At 45.7% G+C, this 21,693-nt stretch overlaps 3 protein-coding genes across 3 annotated transcripts; 2 read left to right on the top strand and 1 right to left on the bottom strand.

The window, feature by feature from the left end:
- Nucleotides 1-294: 294 nt before the first annotated feature.
- On the bottom strand, nt 295-4,504 carry fbxo43 (F-box protein 43). Its single transcript, XM_076279530.1, has 5 exons — nt 4,419-4,504; nt 1,753-3,267; nt 1,245-1,347; nt 942-1,121; nt 295-813 (listed from the first exon to the last, which is right to left on the bottom strand). The coding sequence occupies exons 2-5, from the start codon at nt 3,222-3,224 to the stop codon at nt 565-567; spliced, it is 2,004 nt and encodes a 667-aa protein (XP_076135645.1). The 5' UTR covers nt 3,225-3,267; nt 4,419-4,504; the 3' UTR covers nt 295-564.
- Nucleotides 4,505-5,999: 1,495 nt separating this feature from the next.
- On the top strand, nt 6,000-10,433 carry spag1b (sperm associated antigen 1b). The gene is made up of 10 exons (XM_076281292.1): nt 6,000-6,139; nt 6,299-6,458; nt 6,850-6,957; nt 7,116-7,189; nt 7,293-7,405; nt 7,494-7,599; nt 8,824-8,954; nt 9,297-9,403; nt 9,609-9,732; nt 10,381-10,433. Exons 1-10 carry the CDS (start codon nt 6,000-6,002, stop codon nt 10,431-10,433), a joined length of 1,116 nt encoding a protein of 371 aa, XP_076137407.1.
- A 149-nt stretch (nt 10,434-10,582) lies between these two features.
- LOC143119421 (sperm-associated antigen 1A-like) lies at nt 10,583-21,503 on the top strand. The gene is made up of 9 exons (XM_076280917.1): nt 10,583-11,082; nt 13,099-13,198; nt 15,602-15,754; nt 16,513-16,670; nt 17,567-17,708; nt 18,609-18,735; nt 18,925-19,092; nt 20,026-20,361; nt 20,973-21,503. Exons 1-9 carry the CDS (start codon nt 10,749-10,751, stop codon nt 21,099-21,101), a joined length of 1,647 nt encoding a protein of 548 aa, XP_076137032.1. The 5' UTR covers nt 10,583-10,748; the 3' UTR covers nt 21,102-21,503.
- The last annotated feature ends 190 nt before the right edge of the window (nt 21,504-21,693 follow it).

Genomic DNA, 21,693 nt, shown 5'->3' with positions numbered 1-21,693 from the left:
TCAATGACAATCACTCATGTAGTTAGCCTACTTTCACATTTGAAGGTTGCCATGGAGGTAAACTCAATCACAAGAGGACCTCGCACAGTGGGGCAGGGTAGATAGTTAACCGTTTGTGACCGGCAGATGGCGCGGTTACACTTTCGCCCCCCCCATTCGGTCAGGCAATTGTTCAGACCAAGATGATTCAGTAGGGGGCAGAATTGAACCTATTTTAAATAAGAGCAAGACCTCAACTTCAATTCCAGAAGAGAACTGAAATAAAGATGGAGTAACGGACACACACGACATACATTGAAAAGGGAACTTTATTAAAAGAATCTATGAAAACCGCAGTATATGCAGCAAAGGCATGAAGTCAATATGTACACACATATACACACATACAAATATAAAAACTCTGTGGTACCGCCTACATTTAATTGTGCAAGAAAGCGCAAAATAGCTGCCAAGTTCATTTGGTATGACCAGAAAAACTACTGGCAAATAGGTCTTCAATGTCCATAATGTAAAAAAATAAAACAGATAAAATGCAAAAAGCAATGTGCATCAATTTGACACATTTCACAGTCGTTTGATGTTGCGCTTGCTCTGAGCGCTACCCGGCAGCACGTCTCTCTTGCTGCGGCGCTTGGCAGAGAGGTGGGCACACTCTCTGGAGCCGTGGTAGGCACAGAGGCAGGCTGTGCAAAAGATGAAGCCACAGTCTGCCCGGCAACAAACACCCTCTCGCTTCACAGAGTGGCACTTCGCAGGGTGCTGGCACTGTGGACAGGGTTTCAGACACTCATCACGGAACAGAGTCTTCGCCACCTTGAGGGGTAGAAACAACCAGTTAATTCTAATATTAAATAAACACACAATTTAGTAGACCAATTTAGCATAGTCTTCAGGGTCATCTCATGCCATACTGTTGCCGCTTCAAAAGTCTGAGCTCCCACCTGAAGAAACTCCTCCCGTTTACTAAAGTGCTTGGGGTTTTGCTGGACGGGAGTTGCGGAGGCCCTCCCTGACGGAGTGGTGCATGGAGTCTTGGACTGGGCCTGGACAGATTTCAGCGCTGATCTGCACGCCAGGTTCAATCGCGTCTCTGCATCTGGGACATGTAAGGCACTGCCCATCTACAAAACATGAGAAAGCCATTTAGAGACCAGAGAGAAGACATAATCACATACTATCTTACAGTAGTGACCAGTAGCAAACTCTAACTAATTCCAGTAGCAAAAAGGCCTACGGCCATTTACCTCATGGGCCTTTTTCAGTTCTTTCACATGAGATTTTCTCCTGTGGGAGGCCTTCTTATTTTGCGTAATGATCTCATCCCAGACATCAGAAACCTGGCCAAAACTGGTTGAGAGGAAAAGACAACATTTAGAAAAACATTTCCAAATATAGTCCTAAACTAAAGGCTGTCACACACGGCCGGCAATGCGACAATCAAACGCAATGGTGGAATTCTGTTTACTACACACACTACTGGCGATGCGATCACCCATCAATTCAGTGGAGATACACTGACCAGACAGCTGTTTTCTATATGACTTATCAAAATCACCCTGAAAAATATAAAGGGGCAGATTAGAGCGACAGTTGCCCCATTGTTCCACTTGCCGTGTGTGTTTCCCCATTCACTTCAATAGATTCTATTAAATTTTGTCGGTCGCCTGCCATAAATTGTCTTCGCGTCCTCGGCCGTGTGTGTAGGCCTTAATTATGATAAGACACTTTCACCGATGATGACTGACTACTCACTTGTAAACATCCTCAGATGGCAACTGACTCAGGATCATTGCCAGGACGTGCCTGAGGTTTCTGTGTTTGAGTTCGGCCATGATGTCCATCTTGCCCAGGCCCATCTTCCGGCCAATGAGCCCTGCCAGAGGCATTTTGGGCACGTGTTGAGGGTCCTTCTCGGCAGAGCGCAGCAGCTCTTCCAGGCTGGTCTGCTCCGGCAGCATGCGAGCGCTGCGCTTGCTCATGGCGTGTACCACCTGCAGCGCCGGCGTCAGGGAGAGGTCCTCCAGCCTCAACTGGGAGGCGCTAAGTGGCGTCCTGTCCAAGAAGACACCGCCATCGCAACTGGACAGGAAGTGGTGACTGGGTTCATTCGACGGGGGTAGTTCTGTTCTGGGCGGGCAGCTGGTCGCTTTGGCGTCGTCCTCGGACTGAGAGCCACCTTCCTTGAGCGTGGAGAGGCGGCGCTGGCGTTCGAGCCGCGAGCGCCGCTTCACCTCGGCCTGTCGCGGGGCCTCTTTGTCCCTGGGGGTGGCGGACGAAACCAGCTCCTGGAAGGAGCCGTCGTAGTCCACAGACGAGTTCTGAGACTTGTCCAGGCCCAGGGAGCTGAAGCCACTGTCGGCACACACAGAGCCGTCCAGCTGGCAGAAGGGGCTGAGTGACGGGGTACTCAGGATGCTCAGATTCTCAGAGAGATTTGCAGCCAAGTGGTTGATGGGAGTTTTGAGATCATCTTTGGCTGCTGGCATAAATTTACCACACTGAGGTGTCTGGGGTGTCTGGGGTATGCATGTCTCGAAGAGACCGGAAATTATGCTTTCGTCAAGGTCAGCATCAGAAACGCAGCCAAGGGGCTTACTCTGAAAGGGGGAGTTTACCATCCCTAACTCTCCTTCTTCTAGAGTGGATGTTCTCACATGCAAGAACATGGAACGCCAGCTTCTACCACACAAAGTGGTGTTCTCAACTTTCAAAGTGCTTGTTGCAAAAGGCTCCACGATACTTGAATCCGGAGAGTCAAAGTCCAAACTGTCCTGAAGTGGCCCGTCATTCTTGAATCGGAGCGACAGAGCCAGGCCATGGTTTTCTGAGGCACTTGAGCTGCCCATTTTACTATCCGTGGCAGATTTGGACTCCAGAAGGCGCCTTCGTAGTGATGGATCTTTCTTTGAGACCTTGGGAGTCTCACACCAGGCAGCTTTAAAAGCAGGCTCTTTTGAAGGACTTCTTGCAGGACATCTCGGAAGCACCTTTGACCTGATTTTTGGTGTGTTTAAAGAGACAGACAAGCAACTGTGGTCGAGGTTTTCCTTTGGTGTCTCTAGCTCGCATTGCACTGCATAATGTCCCAGAACGTTATATATGGCTCCAGCAATCTTCCTCACTGGCGTATGCGGTGCATTCATGTTGTCAGCGGCCTGAGAACCTCTACATCCAACGTTTGTGCCCTTGGAATAAGTACAACCCTGACTGTATTCCATCTCCATGTGTTTTACTTAGCTGTATGGTAAATATTATGATCAAAGAGTCCTGGTGAAAAAAAGACAAAAAATAATTAGTATATTTTATTTCAGTAACACCATTCATCTACGCTGCCTTATTACAATGTCCAATATGAGCCAAATCGAATAAGTCTAAACATTTAAAGATAAGAAAAGGCATTCATTTAAAAGGAAAAGCATTTAAATTCCAAACAAGGGGTCAGTCATTAGCCTTTTGTTGTGTTATTTGGCAAGGCTAGCATAACCTAGCGTAACGCTAGTTTGTAAACATCAAATTTGTTAGCAATAACGTTACCACTTATGACTTATTTCTTATGAGTTATGATTAAGGACATATTTTACCCAACAGAAGTCAATTTCAACAGCGAGAAGCTTTAGAAAGATGAACAATTGTCAATTTCAGTCGTATTGTGGTTAGCCGACAGCAAGGTAAGGTTGTCTTTAATTGTACACCATCATCTGGTTATGGCAACATCAACAACAACGCTTATCATTGCTATGGTTATAGAAGGGCGCGTGCCTCAGAATCAGCTCGTGTTAAAATTTACGTCTACAGAATCCCCATGACTCCCCATAGCATCCCGCTCAAAATCTAACTAGGACCGCCAAAGTTCAATCCCTCCCCACACACGTCCCCCAGGTCCAGAATGGGCGTATCTAAACGCATGTCAACTAAGCAAACTAAAGTTAATGTATTAATTAATGTTCATTTCACCAGTTGAAGTGCATTTCAGTCATATGGGTGCGAAACAGAACTATTGCATTGCAGACTATCCATTTCTGTTTGCCCCGATACATCGACGAGCATAACGCGGAACCCACTCCAGGATTAACATTAAACGTTGGCTAATGTTATTTAGCTAATTGTACTATTATTACAACGAACGTCCTTTCAAGTTAACTTGGGCCAAGAGGATTTAGAACTAGGCATGCCATTGCGTGTGCACAACGTGAATACATATTGTGAGATACAAACGAACTGCTAAACTATTAGAACAAAACACTCTCGCAGTGCTCAAATGCTCACGTATGCTAGCTAGACACCGTTTTTTTCCGCCTTCAGAAAACGTGACATGTACCAAATCTGTTTATAACATTAGTTACGTTAAGACAATGTACAAAACAAAGAAATCTAACAGTTGCGCGGATATATTAAGCGTTTTAACAGAGTGTACTTACATGACGTTAAAACGGTGTTAAAAGACCAGTCTCATCCGCCTGAACAAGAACGATGGAATTGTTTGGGCAGACTGTTCAAAGCCAATGCTCCCGCAGAAATGAACCTAATAGCAAGTCAGGGACGAACCGCCTTTCAAATTTGGTGCGCATACATGTGATTGGTGGCGTGACGTATTTCCGAATGTGTGGTTCCCAAAGAACGTCCCTCCTACAAATGTTACAAGGCAGGGACCCAAGAGTTCTGTTGTCACTCCCCGATGTGAGTCGCTACCCGATGTGAGTCACGCATGCTCAGATTGATAGGTTTTACGGCATAACGCCAAGGGATCCGACTGAAATCCATAAAATAATTCACTTTTCTGTTTCAAAAACGTTTTAGCTATCTAAGATTGTTTGGTTGCTAACGTTAGCAAACGCCATTCAAGTGACAGCCTTTGTTGTGCTTGATTGCTTACTTACTTGCCAGCAGTGAACAAACTTCATAATTTTTATTGATATTACAGAAGTCTCTCGCTAGCAGGCTACTTCAGCCTCTAATCTAGAACTGACATTAGAGATCATGCCGTGAAAATGTGATGCCTTACGCTAAATAATACATTACTGCTGTGTAGGCTAATGTCATTATTCTGTGGCTAACAGCACAGGTAGTGGCAAAGTAGCAAAGTGACGCATGCGCGACTCACATCCGGTAGCGACTCACATCGGGGAGTGACACTGTAACTGTAACTGTTCTGTGTGTAAATATGCTTTTATTGCGTGTACAACAATCGCATGCTTTAGTTATACGTTACTCCTCGCAAAAAGCAGGGCAAAACTGATTTATTTTGCATAGACTCACATGAAGCTTACGTTGCGAAAGAGTCTAGTAGAAAATCTGCAACATAAAAAAATACTTGACTTTGATTGACTTGATTGCAATAGCAATTCTTAAAGAATTAATAAAAATCTGGTTCTCTCTTTAGGCCTACAGCTAATATGTATCTGCGCCAAAAAAAACACCTAGAATCACTTTCCTTGTTCTGTATTAGCATATCAAGCCATTTCATGAAAAAATATATACTTTTACTCCTTACACAATAGTTCAATCCATGTCAACTTTTACTGTTGTTCCACTGGCAGTGGCAGAGACGTGGACGCAGTGGGATAAGGAAGTACCAGAGAATGTCTAAGTACTCATCATCAATTCAGGTCTCCATGGAAACATCACGCGGTGTTGATACTTCTTCGGTTGTGCTTTGCAGAAGCTAAAAACTTTTGTCTGTTTTGAATACATGTTATTTTGTATTTTCAGCCACAATATAAGCCAATAGAAACATTAACACTTGGCAAGGTAAGGGATATACACTCCGTATTTGCCTGTCTAACTTAACGTCCTAGATAGCAAGAGAGGCGTATGGAAGGCTAACGTAACGTTTCAAGCAAAGTTAGCTATCGATAGCACGGCTTTACCTAATGGAAGCTAGTTGTAACGTTAACGTTATGGTTGGGTTATCATTAATGTGTAATTTTAGTGCTTCTAGTTCGTTATATGTCGCTGTTTAACTAACACACAACCTGTCCTTTTTCATTTGAATAGCTACCATGAGTGCTGAAATAGTGAACGGTTTGCTGAATACAGAAGTGATCAATTCAAGCAAGATTCCAGTAGAGCATCTGGATTATGATTATATTCAGAAGTGCACTGATGTCGGGTACCTGGAAAAGATTTTAAAAGTCCTCAGGTACAGTATGTCTGTGTTGTGAAGCAAGCTGCTTAGAGTTTTTATTGCTATGCTTCATCTAAATAAAGAAAATAACACGTACTGAGTTCCTCAGAGCTAGTGGTAGTAGGCCTACCTGGTATATGCCTACTTTTCACTATACTAAATTATTTAATTAAGGTCTGGAGAAGAAGGCATTTACCCACATCTCATTGATTTCTGTGAGAAACATGTTGAGAAGCTGAACCCTAGGAGCCGTGCCCTACGAAAAGACAAACTTGCAGCATCAGCTGCATCTCTCCCCAAAGATGAATGGAGCCAGATTTCAGAGGAACTCGAGGTCGTTATACATGATGGATATTAAACACACACACACACACACACATACATTTGCACCCAATCCCTCTCATGCACAGGTTCACTCACATAGATTTGCCATTTCCCATTAATTCTCAAAATGTTTTGAGACATTGAACCAATGTCAAGAATTGTACGCATATTTCTTACCATCACTTTCCTTTGATACTGTTTATAGATGTTTTTGACAAACAAATTGTGTGTGTGTGTGTGTGTGTGTGTGGTGAATAAATGGTTAGGATATGTCAAACATAACGTCACACCACATTGTCACAACTTTAAGGACTCATTTCCACTTGAAAAGGTTTTGCACTGGGTACCCTAATGTGTTTCATTGATGTGGATGAAGTGACCCGTGTGTGTGCTTTGGACAGAGCTGGGAGACAGAGATGAGGGCGGGTGAGGTGCAGCTCAAACAGCTCCCCTTGTTCGGTGACGAGGAGAATGTGCCACCCATCCGAGGCTCAAACTGCTCCATTCAGGTGAGCCTTTGTCTTCCGCTATGTTCAGGAGAGCAATGGGGGATCTAAGGAAATTAGCACATAAAAACAGACCTTAGAGATCACTCTGCAAATGCGAAGTAGTTGTTAAAGACCCCTCTTTTCTGCTTGTAATGGGCAAATCTCATACTGTTGAACAGAGCACATCTGCCAGCGGTGTAAAAAAGAACAAAAACAAGGCTCCTTGTCCACGTGACTATAAGGACTGGGACAAGTAAGTCAGACATCTTAAATCTCTCCTCTTGTCTCAACACGGATGTTGTGCATATAAAGGTTTATTAACCCATTCTCATTATTATTACTATTATTTTTTGCAGATTTGATGTGGAGAAAGAAAGTGCTAAAGTTGATGAGGTGGTCACTAATGACTCAGCCCGCACCGTCATCAACCACAGCCATCCAAAAATTAAAACAAATCTGCGCACAAGTGGTGAAATTGAATATCAATTTAACAACTAAATTATATGATCTATGTTTAAAAGTGTGGTGTATACAAAGTTGTTTCTTACATATTTCAGTGCTGACAGAGCAGGAAAAGGTTGTTTTAGCAAACCGCGAGAAGGACAAGGGCAATGAGGCTTTTAAAACTGGCGACTATGAGGAGGCATTGGCATATTACTCAAGGTTTGTCCAACACTATCGTCAGCATTGTTAATATACATTTACATATTACATAATTACAGCATACGTGCTGCTGTGAGGTCATGTATGAAGGTATGGAAAAACCCGCACACAAAATGGCCACCATACCACCACACAATAGGATTATTTATTCATTTGTTTATTTTAATATTTTTTACTGAGTGATGTCTCAAGCCCATAGGCTCTTCCTTAGACTTCGGATAACAAAATTCCTAATTCGAATGATTTGTAACATATGTCAGATGTCATGGGTTTTGGGACTGTGGATATTTAAGATGGCATTTCTCTGTTGTTATCAGAAGTCTGAGTAAGACCTTATGAGTTAAAACATCACTGAAAAAGAGATCTTATGTGTGCGTCTGGTGTTCGTGTGTAAGTTTTGTTTTTGTTTTTCAAACTAGCACTCAGTATTTTTAAGATTTAGTTATTTTACCACATTGTATCTGTTGTAATGCCCTATCATGCTTTTCAACGTAAAACTGACCATAAAACTAACCAATTCCTAATATCAGTTATCAAATGGGAATGATGAGAAGGGATAGGGCATTATTGATAGATAGATAGAGAGAGAGAGATAGATAGATAGATACTTTATTGATCCCCAAGGGGAAATTCAGGGGGTCTCAGTAGCATACAGACATCACACACAACATGCACTTACAGCTGAAATGGTAAATATAAGTATAAGTATAAACATATAACCAAACTCCACTGTACAATAGAGACAGTAGGAGATAAGAAAAACTAACAAAACTAAATACTAAATATACTATATAAATTAAATGTAAAAAATCCAGTGTGCTTGAGGGTGATCAAGCATGAGACGCTTGTAGTGACAGGGCCTGTATTTCTGTGTGCATGGTGAGGTGCTCAAGAGAGTGAGTGTCATGGTGAAGGTGCAAAAGTAGTCCAACAGTAGTCCTGTAGTTCTGTGTGCATGGTAAGGTGCTCAAGAGAGTGAGTGTCATGGTGAAGGTGCAAAAAGTAGTCCAACAGTAGTCCTTTAGTTATGTGTGCATGGTAAGGTGCTCAAGAGAGTGAGTGTCATGGTGAAGGTGCAAAAAGTAGTCCAACATTAGTCCAACAGTGCAATAATAAGGTCTAGAGACCAGCATAAATAATATGGACAAATAGGAGAGTAAAGTATAATGTAGACAAGGTAATATAAAAAACTATAAAAAACTACTGATGATGTCCTGTCTGCAGGAGTCTGTCGATATTACCAACAGTCGCTGCATACAACAACCGAGCCCAGGCGGAGATCAAACTGCAGAACTGGCACAAGGCCCTCAGCGACTGCCAGAAGGTCCTGGAGTTGGAGCCAGCCAATGCCAAAGGTAAGCCCAGAAACTTATACTGACCTTGCTAAAGGGTTCAGACTGTTCCCGTCTTAGAATATTAGACTGTTCCCTTCTCAGAATATTTGCTGTTGTCTTGTTGTTTTCATTGTACATCAAATGCGTGTGTAAGAGAATTGTTACAATCAAAAAAATATATTATAAAAGTATAAAAGTAAATAACACTTCTAATAGATGGACAATCTAGCATATGTAATAGACATAACAATGTAACTGCTGTACCTATTATGTAGTAGGTGGACCTGCAGTGTAGTTAGTCGGGCTGATAGCCCTATAGTGCTATTGATGGCTCTATAATGAGATGGCTGTGTGGATGTGCAGGTCTGTTGCGTCGTGCCACTGTGCAGAAGCACCTTGGAAACCTTCAGCTGGCCGTTGATGATGTCAACGCTGTTCTACACATAGAGCCTCATAATGAGATTGCAAAGGTAAACATGTCCTCTTACACGAAAGGCAATCATTCTAAAATGAGTGAAGTTTACATGAGTCTGACATAGACAGGATTTTTATCACCCTTCATAGCCACCAGATGGCAGTAAACCATCATAACATTTATCCCCATTGTCATAGTTGTCACTGTCACCAATGTATTTAATAAAATGTATAACAATGATAAGTCAATTATTCCTCTAGAAACTTCTGAATGAGCTGAGTAAGAAGATGGCTGAAAGAGTTCCTGAGAAGCCAGCTAAGAGACAGAAAATGCTCATAGAAGAAATTGAGGAGGAGGAGGAGGAGAAAGAGCACGAGGCCAGGGGTGAGTGTTTTGGTCTGAGTCAGAGCGACTCATGACTGCAGTATTTCCTGTTCAGCTTTCGCGGTTCAGACAGTAACCTCTGCCGCCTTTCTGTGCAGTCTGTGCATGTTTACATGCCTCTGTTTATTCACACTAGCCCAAGGCATCCTCCATTCCACATGCCTCATGAAGCAAGGCTAATGTTTTCAAGGTGGAGTTTCATCTTTAAAACAGGAAATGCTGTGATGAGCTTAAATAAGCAGCATTTTAATCCAGTCTAAGTGATTTGTTGAGTTGAGGAACCACTCTCTCTCAGGCAGTTAAGATACAAAAGAAAGCTGCCATTGGTGCTACCAAAAAAAAAGCAGATAGGGATATTGGGCGTTGTTCACAAAGTCTCTGGAAACACTCTCTTACACACACACACACACACACACACACACACACACACACACACACACACACACACACAGTGATTTTCCTGCTCTCCCTCCCAGTCCTCCAGCAGAAGGGCTAGCTGTGGGATTTAGCCACTAATCCAACAGCAGGCTCACTCACACCAATGGCCTCTGCTAGCACTAATGTAGCCACTAGACTAGAGCACTAGCCTCTCTTCACCACACAACACAAGTGAATTGTCCATCCAGCGGTATGTGTGAAAACTAACAGGCCTGGTCGTGTTCCTGGTGCCGCCCTCCCCCCGCTTCTTGCTGCATGTGTGAGGCTCACAGAAGTGCCTGCCCAGAACTCCCTCCGAAAGATTTCCTCCCTGCGTCAGACCCCTCCCCCTCCCTTCTCTCTTCTCTTCCCTTTCCGACCTCTCGCTTCTCTCGCTCTCCCTCCCCCTACTGTGATGTAATCGCTAACTGCACTAAGCACTCTTTCCTCCCTCCCTCTCTCTCTCTTTCTCTTTCTCTCTCTCTCCCTCTCGCTCTCTGTCTCACGCAGACGGTGCAGTTGACAGCAGCAGTCGTCAGAGAGCGGGTGGGGAGAGCTGCGCGGCGGCCGCTACCGCTACCGGAGAGGAGAGAGGCGACATGGGCAACGCGCAGAAGAAGCCCCACAGCCGGGGCGATGGCGGAGGGGGAGGCAGGGGGGGCAGCAGCGCCGACAAGTACACGGTCACGCCGCCCAAGGGAGAGGAGGGGGCCAGGAAAGGGCTGGCCAACGGCAACAGCGCCGCTCACCAAGCAGAGAAAGCCGACCGAGAGCGAGCGGAGCAGAGTAAGGTCAACCTGGACGCGCCGGCCGGGAACCTACCACCGCCGCTGGCCCGCCTCAAGAATGAAGGCAACCACCTCTTTAAGAACGGACAGTTTGGGGATGCTATTGGAAAGTACTCTCAGGCTATCAACGGCTACACTGAAGCAGGTAGCACACCCACCCCTCCCCTCCCCTCCCCATGCTAAGATAATCCTTGTGTGTGTGTTGGCACTTATGAGACCGAACGCAGTTGACTTTGAGCTAGGGGTGTGGGAATGAATGAAAGAGGTCTGATGCTGTGGTTCATTCTTGTGTAATTGGAGGAGAAGTTGTGACATGTTATGAGGAATTAATCTGATCCTGGTTATTTTTAGAGTGGACTTTCCTAACAAATCAATTAAGAGGGAGTATCTTCTGTGAAAGATTTTAAACCACATTCCAGCTTGTCTGGTCCGAGCAGTGAAGCACTAAAATCAATTCAAAGGTTGAGTTTAGTACTGGCTGTAAATATTTTATTGCCACATATTTCAGAGGACGCATGACCAGTGGAGAGTCTATTGGATATAACCTGCGTTCAATGACAGCTTTGTGACCTTTTGAGCTCCTGGTTTGTGCTTCTACGATAATAATAGGAGGTTTTACATGGAAAAGTATTTGGACATATGGCTTACTGAGCCTGTGGGGATGTGAAGTGAAGCATCTCTTTCCTGCTGGCACAGTCCCATCTGGTGAAAAAACAGCTATTTGTATTTATTTATTTATTTGCCTGGGCTTTTATGCATTTATTTATTTATTTCCTGGAGTCGTCTCCTCCTGAGCCTGAGTCAGGAATACAAGCTCGGGCGCTGCGGTTCTCCCTCGGTTCGTGTGACTCCTGACCACGCAGCGTGAAATTAGACCGCGCAGCACAACGCGGCCCATGGAAACCGCAACCATAAATCTGCCCCCCCCTGTGCCGCCCACTCTCCCTTCATCAATACCCATCAGCCCCTTCTCCCCACACCACACACTCCTGGCATTCTCAGACTTGCCCTCTAATTTGTTAAGCCTCTCTTTATCCGTCTGGAGTGAGTGGCATGAGAGCATGGGAGTGTTTAAGAACCTCCATCTTTTTTATCCAGAGACACTTCATATCTACCAGACAGGCTGGTAGGAATGCCACTGACGCAAGAGGGCACAGTCTTTTGCCGTGAATGTTTGCATGGCAAAACGTACGGCCACGACCAAACTGGTTTGACAAGCAGGAGGAGGTGCAGCTGCAGTCACAGCGTAAGCAGACCTGCCCCTCAGGTTGTGTGTGCTTGATGGTAGGGACAGGACACACACATCAGCCTGTGGACAGCAGAGGTGCTAACGCTGCGCGTCCTCGTGTGAGCACACACACACACACACACACACACACACACACACACACACACACACACACACACAGACACACACAGACACACACACACACACACACACAGACAGACACACACACACACACACACACACACACACACACACACACACACACACACACACATACACACAGACACAGACACGCAGACACACATACACAAACACACACACACACACTGAATCATCTGCCTCTTTCTGTTCAGACTCAGCGCTTAGTCGTTGAAGCAGAGTCCTGAATCCTGGAGGTCAGCTCCTGACGGCTTCGGTCCGCAGTCATACAGAAGTGCTGTTTTTTAGTAAATTAGTGATTTGTTTTTTTATTGTTTAGTTGGGTGGTTGGGTGGTCGGGCGTTATTCTGAGGTCAAAGCTGGCCCAGCTGTGTCCAGGACCCCAAGGAGACAGTTGAGCTGGGTTCGTCTGCACAGCATCAGGCCCTGCTGTGCTGCAGAGCTCAGGACCTCCTCCCTCTCCTCCTCCCACCCCTCCTTCCACTCCTCCTCCTCCTCCTTCTATCCTTTTAGTTAACATTCAGGCTATTATCCAAAAGGCATTCCCTGCAGTGCTGCCAGTTCATTTCAGGACACAGGCGCAAGGATGTACAGCCTCTATTTAAGAGAGAGATGGCCGACTGATATCTCACAGTACCTCCCTGATATTACTTTGAAGTCATGTTGGCGTACAGCTGAGTCAGACATGATTAGCTGGGGTGGATTGTTTGTTTATTTGTTTGCTTGTGTATTAAATGTTTAATGTTTATTTGTATGTTTACTCACCCTGTGTAGGCGTTGACAGTCCAGAGGACCTCTGTATCCTGTACTCCAATAGAGCTGCCTGCTACCTTAAAGATGGGAACAGTTCAGACTGTATTACAGACTGCACAAAGTAAGGCTCACCCCCCCCCCACACACACACACATACACACATGCACACACACACACACGCACGCACGCACGCACACGCACGCACACGCACGCACACGCACACGCACGCACGCACACGTACAACCACACACACACACACACACACACACACACACACACACACAAACACACACACACACACACGCTCAGGCACGCACGCACACATACAACCACACACATACAACCACACACACACACACACACACAACCACACGCAAGGGTGAAGAGGAACAGGGAATTTGAGGGGAAGCCAAGGTGTTTTGAAATGTAGGGTAAAGGTTTCAGCATTTTATTATCAGACAGACAGATCAGACTTACAGTGACATGTCAGACTCATTTTCTAGCTTGATACCAAACAGATTTAGATTTCCTTCTGTGGATATACAGATGTATATTAGAGATTGTTGTGAATGTATGAGGATTGTGGTACCTTGAGAATATTCAGTCACTCAACTCAGTTTTAGTTGATATTTTAGCAAATTGCACATTACAGCTCTCCCTTTCCATGCACTCTGTTGATGGGAGTTTTTTTAGAAGACTAAAATGATTAATCATAATCATATGGACCCTTTCAAGAGAGTTCCATTATCAGCATCATAGTTGGCCCCACAAGACTTCCTTTTTAACATTCCATATGTTATCTTAATGCAGAGGAAGTAGATTGGGGCCCAAATAGAACGTTGAAGCATTGTTTTTGTTTACCTTGTTGAAAGGGTCTATTGGTAAAGTGTTATTTCTTGTTAACCTTCATAGTTATCCAAAAATAAATCTGCGTCTTTTATAATGGCTGTAATCCTAGTGGTGGTGAGTAGGCTCCGAACAGAATGCAAAAAGGATGGGGGTCACCCAAAACGTCTGCACAACACTGTAAATTGTAGCATGTAGATTGTTAAGCCATTATAAAAATGTCCTGAGTGGATTACTCGGTCTCTTGGGTATTTTTTTACCTTTTGAGTGTGAGCGTATAAAACTTGTACAAACACACAACTGATAGCCTAATAATGTTGCACTGGTGCTGGCTGGGCTGGAATACCCCACTCTCACTCTTTCTCTCTCTCTCTCAAAACGGAGTGTGTCTCTGCTGAGTGGCATTGTGGGTAAACCTCTTACCTTTGGGTTAGAGTACAAGGCTGAATGGAGAACCAGAGATTAGGCACACTCACACACACACACACACAGCAGACACAACCTGCACATTGCCTGAGACTAGCAGGGTACAAAAAGTTCTCCAATTCACACAATCCACAGAGACACAGGACGAGTGCTCTCTGTGGCACCCAAGGCGTTCCCAAGCAAAGAGTGTGCAGCTATTTGTGTTCATGAGAGACATTGTATGTAAAGATAGTTCTGTCACCATCATGACATTAAAGTTGATGATTAACTGTCATACAAATGATTGTGATGAACTATATTATTGTCTCTTTCTCTTATCATTGTATGCCTCTGTTGTAGCCTTATCATAGATTAATAACACACTTATATCTTTAAAAAGATAACCAGTTATGGGCATTGAACATTGGAATGAAAGTGCATTTCTGTTTGCCTTTTAGACTTTGCAAGTGGGAAATATAACGTAAATAACTATTCAAAAATACACAGTCTATTAATGAAATATAATGAAAGTCGTCCACGTAAGATACCATGGGCATAGTGATGAAAATATGACATTTTTGTTAGTTTTATTCAGCTGTTTTTATACAGATAAATTGAAACGACTATTCTCAATAATTGTGATTAGGCGATTATGTAATAACTGTGACAGGCCTAGGTGTAGGTCTGCTCAAATCTGTACTCATTTGCATTTGTAGTCCACATACTGTAAAGAATATTTCAGACAGATTGAGAGACACAGAGAATGCAACCCTGTTTGTGTATTTCTGTCAGATTGCGGGTGTGTGCATGTGAGATTTGAGCTCCGAGCTGAGGATTAACAACTAGCAGAGAAAGCCAGTTTTACCCATTTTTATATAACGTCCATTTAAGCCTCATCATGATGTTTTCCCATGTCTTACTGACCCGGCCGTGTGCTACAAAGGGGGGGTCAGCAGAGAGCCAGCAGTTTGAAGTGGACGCTGTTTTGGGCAAACGCTCATCTGTCACCCGTTCAAGTGACAGTGGTGGCATCTGAGCAGTGTTGAGTCAAGCCACTCAGACACCAATACACGCAGGCCAGCGCATGAATGCGAGTTACAGTTTAAGCAGTCTCAGTTGCATTTGTGTCACACACACACAGACACACACACACACACACACACACACACACACACACACACACACACACACACACACACACACACACACACACACACACACACTCTTGAATAGGGCCTTGATTGATCCCCTCTTCCTGTTCTATTAATACCAGGTCCTTGGAGCTGCAGCCGTTCTCGCTGAAGCCGCTGCTAAGGAGAGCCATGGCTTACGAGTCGTTGGAGCGCTACCGGAATGCCTACGTCGACTACAAGACCGTGTTGCAGATCGACATTGGCACCCAGGCCGCTCACGACAGCGTCAACAGGTACTAGGCCCCAACCCACAAGCCACTGCAGAGGCATGAGACCGATCTGTGCTGGTGGTCACAGGCCGCTTCCGCCAAGGTTTTTACCAAGCTTGTATCTATGTCACAACGGCTCTGTGGAGAATGGAGATACTCACTTGGCCAGAAGCCTGGTCTGGTCTCAGCTGCTGTGTGGGAGTATGAAAGCAAGTGTGTAAGAAGTGTTTCTCATTGTGAATGAGCCGTCAGCTTAGTTCCTACTCACAACATGTTATTAAGCTCATACAATCAACCTCACCCCACCCCACACACACACACACACATACACATACACGCACATACACACACACACACAGATACACACACACATACACATACACGCACATACACACACACACAGATACACACACACATATACACACACGCATCCCTCCCCCATCTTGTCAAGCTCTCTGGACCCACGCAGCCCGACTGAATTAGTGAGCTCAGGACTCAGGAGTCAATCTCTCAACGCCACAAACGTCCAGGAGTGATTAGCCGCCAACACGGACAGAACTGCCTGCTGTCCTCAACGAGGCTATTTGAGGAGCAGCCTTGTGTGTGTGTGAGAGAGAGAGAGAGAGAGAGAGGGAGGGTATTATGCAAGCATGTACAAGGATAACATCCACAGGATAAAAACGGTGTTTCTGTCCCCCTCCCCCCTCCTCTGTCTCTGTCTTTGTCTTTCCCTCCTATTGTGTGTGTGTGTGTGTGTGTGTGTGTGTGTGTGATTATGTAAGGATCACCCGGATGCTGATTGAGCAGGACGGCCCCGAGTGGCGGGAGAAGCTTCCGGAGATCCCCATGGTGCCCCTGTCGGCCCAGCAGCACCGCAGAGAGGAGCCGCCCAGCGCTGAGGAGGCCCAGGCACGGGCAGAGCGCGCCACCCAGGAGGCCGGTCAGTCCCCGCTCCACACCTCCCCTAATCAGCCCACCCTGCTTTGACGGGTGTCGCTGTGGTAACCAGAGAGCATATAGTATGTGGTGTATGTATAGTGACTGACGAGGAAGGCGTGTTAAAAATCACAGTCATTCATCTGAATGATCTGAATACAATGAACACAATGCATTACTCGGTATTGAGGTTGTCAAGAGTACACTATGAAATACTACAAACTATAACAGTTGGTGGTGGTTTCTCAACCACAAACAGTAGATTCATGCAGATCAAATGAAAGCAGATAAAAGTTCTGTACGGAGCTCATAAACATGTTTAGTACTTCCCACAGGGCCTCAAAAAAGGCCAATGTATTCTTTTTATATCTACAGTTCTATTTTAGTAATTAAAAAGATGAATGGTGTAATTATCCAAATGAAGGTCTCAGGGAAGCCTCGCTCTGTTTTTTGTGTCAAGAAAGTAATTTAGGTGAAAGAGGCAAAGCTGCAGCATTCCCTGACCAAGCGCTTTCCCCCAAAGCCCCAGGGCTGGACTGGCTGCACTTATGTTGAAATCTCCTGTTTGGAGAAAAACAGCTCTGGCAGCTTTTAGTCAGCGCTCACCGTCGGCACCATTGATTGTCCGCCTCACGGTGACAAACGGCTCACTTCCTGTGGCTTGGAACTAGCTAACGCTCAGAGCTGAGGTCGGGCAGTCAGAGAGAGAAACGGGCTGTTGGCCCAGCGGTCGTTTTTTTTCGAGAAAGAGGGCGCGAGCCTTCAGGACTATTGATTTCGGTTTTTCGGTAAAAAACCGAAAGCGAAACTCTCCATGCAGAAGCACAGACCCAGAGTGTTCCCCACGTCTCTCTCTCTCGTTTCTGTGCCGCTGATGGACTTCTGCTTTTTCTTTTTCAGCCCGGAAAGCAGAAGCACGCTTCACACTCTTCAAGTCCGACGGAAACGAGTTTGTGAAGAAAGGCCGGTATGAGGAAGCAGTGGGAAAGTACAGCGAATGCCTTAAACTGAAGCCCAATGAGTGCGCCATCTACACCAACAGGTACCCACACACACACACACACACACACACACACCCCACACACACACACACACACACACACACACACACACACACACACACACACACACACACACACACACACACACACGCTGCATCAGATAAACCCAGCCATCTGTAGATCTCTCATGCAGATTGATAAAGCCGTCATTTCCCTGTCTGCGTCGCTAATGGGCTGAATCAGGCTGCGTCCACCTGATCCCTCCACCTGTCCTCTCGGGCTCTCGCTTTCTTTGTTGGCGCTCTAAAAATGGCAGCTGTGTGTTGTGTCCTGGTGAGAGAGGGGTGAGAGAGGGGTGGGGCCTGAGTGTGTCCGGCCCTCCCAAGGCCTGCTTAATCCACCTCCGCACGCCTATTATATCAGTGACTGTGAGGAGTGACTGTGTATGTTTGTGTGTGTGTGTGTGTGTGTGTGTGTGTGTGTGTGTGTTTATGGAGGAAAGGCTATTCACATGAGTCACCGGCAACACCTTTGTTTTGGCGTCCTGAGTGGGTTGACGGAGTCTGTGTACAGCTTGCTGTTGCGCCTGTGTGTGTATGTGCAGTGCACACCAAGGCCAAACAAAGAGCGGCACAACAGATGACGAGGGAAAGGGTCATTTCCACACAACACCCTTGGAGCTGATTTTCCATAAGCACAGCCAAGTCATGGGTTCCTGATAGTTAGGAAACATTCTTCAATCTAGATGGCAGTTTAACCCACTGGACATTTTGATTTTGTCTTATCAAGGTTTGCAAATAGGTCACAACTCCCTGACTTTGATGCCTATTTACCTGAGTATTTCTCATTGCTCCACTATGATCAGTTTATGAGTGTCACTACAGTATGTAACTGTGTGACACCTTGTCTGTAACCTATGTGATCCCTTGTCTGTGTTGCAGAGCTCTGTGTTTTGTGAAAATTGATCGTTTTGCGGAAGCCAAGCAGGACTGTGATGCGGCCCTGGCCCTGGAGCCCGAGAACAAGAAGGCCTTCTACAGACGAGCACTGGCCAACAAGGGCCTCAAGGTGCCTCATCACACCAGTGCTTTATGGCATACAGACACTCTGCCCCACTCCCCCTGTTTCATGTTGAATACAAATTTTATGCAAGCAAGCATGCATTTATAGTTGTTATACCTGTTATACCTTTCTTATATCAATCTTCATTTCAATCTTCATGTATGCCTAAATGTGTGTGTGTGTGTGTGTGTTCAGGACTACCTGGCCTGCAGTACGGACCTGCAGGAGGTGCTGCGTCTGGACTCCAGCGTGGCGGAGGCTGAACGGGAGCTGCAGGAGGTGACCGAGCTGCTCAGGCAGAGTCTGGCCACCGTGGCCGCCGCCTCCCCAGGGAAAGCCCGGCGGAGCGTCCCCATCACAGAGGTGGGCCTCCACTGGACACTGAGCACACGCGCCACTCACTCAGCCAACCGCCATCTCAGTGCTGACTGGAGTTACACCATTTTAGTGTAAAACTTAAACACTTACTGACCGCCAACAGACTCATCTAGATTCAAAAAATGACTGGTATGGATTCCATTATGTGTAAGAGATGATTGCACAGGCAGTAGACTGCTCAGGTCTACCAGATAAACTTAAAAGCTTACACTAGCAACTAGCCAACAGACTCATCTAGATTAAAAAAAATGACTGGTATGGATTCCATGTGGATTAAATGGAGAGATGATTCCACAGGCAGTAGAGTGCTCTGGGCCAGATACAGGTCTGACTAGGGCCAGACTGACTGGCTCAAGGCCAGATCAGGGCCAGACAACTAGCATGTTTACCCCCACTTTGTCTGCTACAGCTAAAACCACACACACAATTTGTGAAACCCCAGCTCTATTCAAGAATTTTGTGAAAAATTAGGTGTTTTTTTAGTAGATGTGATACACAGTTATTAACTATTTCTGAGGAATGGTCTTAAAGGCGCTCTAAGCGATGCTGGGTAACGTCACTTCTGTTGACGTTCAAACAAAACAGAAAGCTAGCTCGCTACTCCCTCCCCCTCCCTCCCGTTAAATTGAAACTCTCCTAAACACGCATCTCGTCTGTGAGTTTGTTATGTTTTTATGGGCAAAGTTTTTTTGTGGCTGTTTTTGGAGCCTGGGTTGTCTACAGAGATCACGTTTTTTTACAGTGTATTCAGGACACAGGCAGCTAGCGGATGGTAGGTGATGTTTGCTGTAAGTGGCAAAATATGTTTTAGCCTTAAAAATGTATGACCTCACGTAGACACCTTTAAATACCCACCCAAATATGCTAATGAACAGCACCGTAACCATGGCAACTTTACTCTACTGTCTCCTCCTCCAGGTCGATGACACAGAAGAAGCCGCCACCAAAAAGCAGGACTCCACAACAGAACAGAACCATGTGGACCAGGCCAAGTCGATCGCCATCACCCAGCCCACCAACGCCTATGAGTTTGGACAGGCTTTGAGTGTAGCCCGTTCCCATGACGATACGGCAGCCTGCGCCGAGCTCCTCCGCTTGGTCGCCCCGGAAACGCTCCCGTCTTACGTGAGCACCTATCTGGACGGTCACACCCTTGCTTTCATTATGCAGGCGCTGGACGATCACCTCTTGGACAAAGAGCCCGGCCTGGTGTACCAGCACCTCAACCACCTCCACACAGCGGAGCGCTTCTCGGTACGTATCTCTGTCCTCCCATGGTTCTCCTGCTGACCAGAGCAAGCCTTCAGCTGGGAGCCATGGATCTGGAACAAGTTTGTTTGGTGATGGTTTTGCAAGTTATTTGGATCCAGGGGTTCCACAACAGGAAACATGTAGGCAGATTTGGAAAGAATGGTTTCTGGTAACCAAATTGAAAACGGGATATTTACTCTGTTATAGCAAGGTTTGCTGTAGTTCGGCAAGGCTTAAAACGTCATCCACTGACATTCCCTGTGTCATCCACTGACATTCCCTGCGTCATCCACTGACATTCCCTGCGTCATCCACTGACATTCCCTGCCCACACCTGAACTCCTGGAGATTATGATTTGTGTGTAATTCTTTGCTTTATCACGTACAAAGGTGACTGAATATTGACACCGATCTGGAGAATAAAATAATGATAATCTAATAAATAAAATAATCCTCCTAAGGAGTCATAAAGTTGAAAAGTCATAAAGCCAATGAAAAACACCCAGGAACCCTGAATCTATTTCTCATTTCCTTGAGCCAGCATGGACATTACTGAGGGCCAACCGAATGACCCTGAATCTGAAAGACGACTTCTTTTTTCTTTCTGGTTCCAGATGTTGCTTATGCTACTGGACAAAGACAAGCGTCGGCAGATGACTCAGCTGTTTGAGCACCTGTCAGCGGTGGAGAGCGAGGACTTCTCTCAGAACGACGTGCAGAACCTAGCGAATAAATACATCTGACCACTCCCCACGCCCTCTTGCATGTGCTTCACCACAGAGGGACCTATGCAAAACAGACCATCCAAATCCACCTAGAGCTCCTCAGACGCGCCCAGAGCAATACCAGTAACTAATAGCAAGACGCATCACGGCACCATAAACAAGATAACATGCATAACCACGACAGGAATTTGAGCTAACGGGACAACAAGCCGTACGTGTGGACACACTCTCGGTGGATACTACGGTGCACACCAAATGAACGCCCCGGAAGAAGCCATGTTTGTGTTAAGCCATGTTGAGGAAACTCTGGTGGGGAGTGCTCGGTCAACAGGCGGAATGAGACAGACTGGACACTTATGGGACAGTGTTGTTTGTCTGGCAGTCTATGTATTCTCATGTATGGTGCAGGGTGGGGGTAAGACAGCAGGGGGGGGGGGGGGGGGGCAACTTTTTCATCTGATGAAAACAGCATTGGTCCTGAGTGCCAGGAAAAGAAAGAGAAGCCTTTTGTAGGTGCACGAGTGTAGCCTGGAGGGGTAAAAAAGAGGATAAGGGAAAACACACACACACACACACAGACTCAATTGCCATAGTTCAGTTCATCCTTCTC

The sequence above is a fragment of the Alosa pseudoharengus genome, unplaced genomic scaffold (genome assembly GCF_046254945.1).
Source record: "Alosa pseudoharengus isolate Yale_2024_CS ecotype anadromous, Long Island Sound unplaced genomic scaffold, YU_APseudo_1.1 YU_APseudo_1.1_scf_12, whole genome shotgun sequence".
NCBI classification, from domain to species: Eukaryota; Metazoa; Chordata; class Actinopteri; order Clupeiformes; family Clupeidae; genus Alosa; species Alosa pseudoharengus.
Note: the sequence above shows the minus strand (reverse complement) of the source record. Positions and strands in the feature narration are given on the sequence as shown.

Excerpts from the sequence above, each read along its gene's own strand:
- LOC143119421 (XM_076280917.1), top strand. The coding sequence starts at position 10,749 with ATGGGCAACGCGCAGAAGAAGCCCCACAGCCGGGGCGATGGCGGAGGG. Across the intron at positions 18,736-18,924 it reads TGGCCAACAAGGGCCTCAAG|GACTACCTGGCCTGCAGTAC; the intron begins GTGCCTCATCAC and ends GTGTGTGTTCAG. Across the intron at positions 20,362-20,972 it reads ACACAGCGGAGCGCTTCTCG|ATGTTGCTTATGCTACTGGA; the intron begins GTACGTATCTCT and ends TTCTGGTTCCAG.
- fbxo43 (XM_076279530.1), bottom strand. The coding sequence starts at position 3,224 with ATGGAGATGGAATACAGTCAGGGTTGTACTTATTCCAAGGGCACAAAC. Across the intron at positions 1,348-1,752 it reads CCATCTGAGGATGTTTACAA|TTTTGGCCAGGTTTCTGATG; the intron begins GTGAGTAGTCAG and ends CCTCTCAACCAG. Across the intron at positions 1,122-1,244 it reads AACTGAAAAAGGCCCATGAG|ATGGGCAGTGCCTTACATGT; the intron begins GTAAATGGCCGT and ends CATGTTTTGTAG.
- spag1b (XM_076281292.1), top strand. The coding sequence starts at position 6,000 with ATGAGTGCTGAAATAGTGAACGGTTTGCTGAATACAGAAGTGATCAAT. Across the intron at positions 8,955-9,296 it reads GGAGCCAGCCAATGCCAAAG|GTCTGTTGCGTCGTGCCACT; the intron begins GTAAGCCCAGAA and ends GTGGATGTGCAG. Across the intron at positions 9,404-9,608 it reads CTCATAATGAGATTGCAAAG|AAACTTCTGAATGAGCTGAG; the intron begins GTAAACATGTCC and ends TTATTCCTCTAG.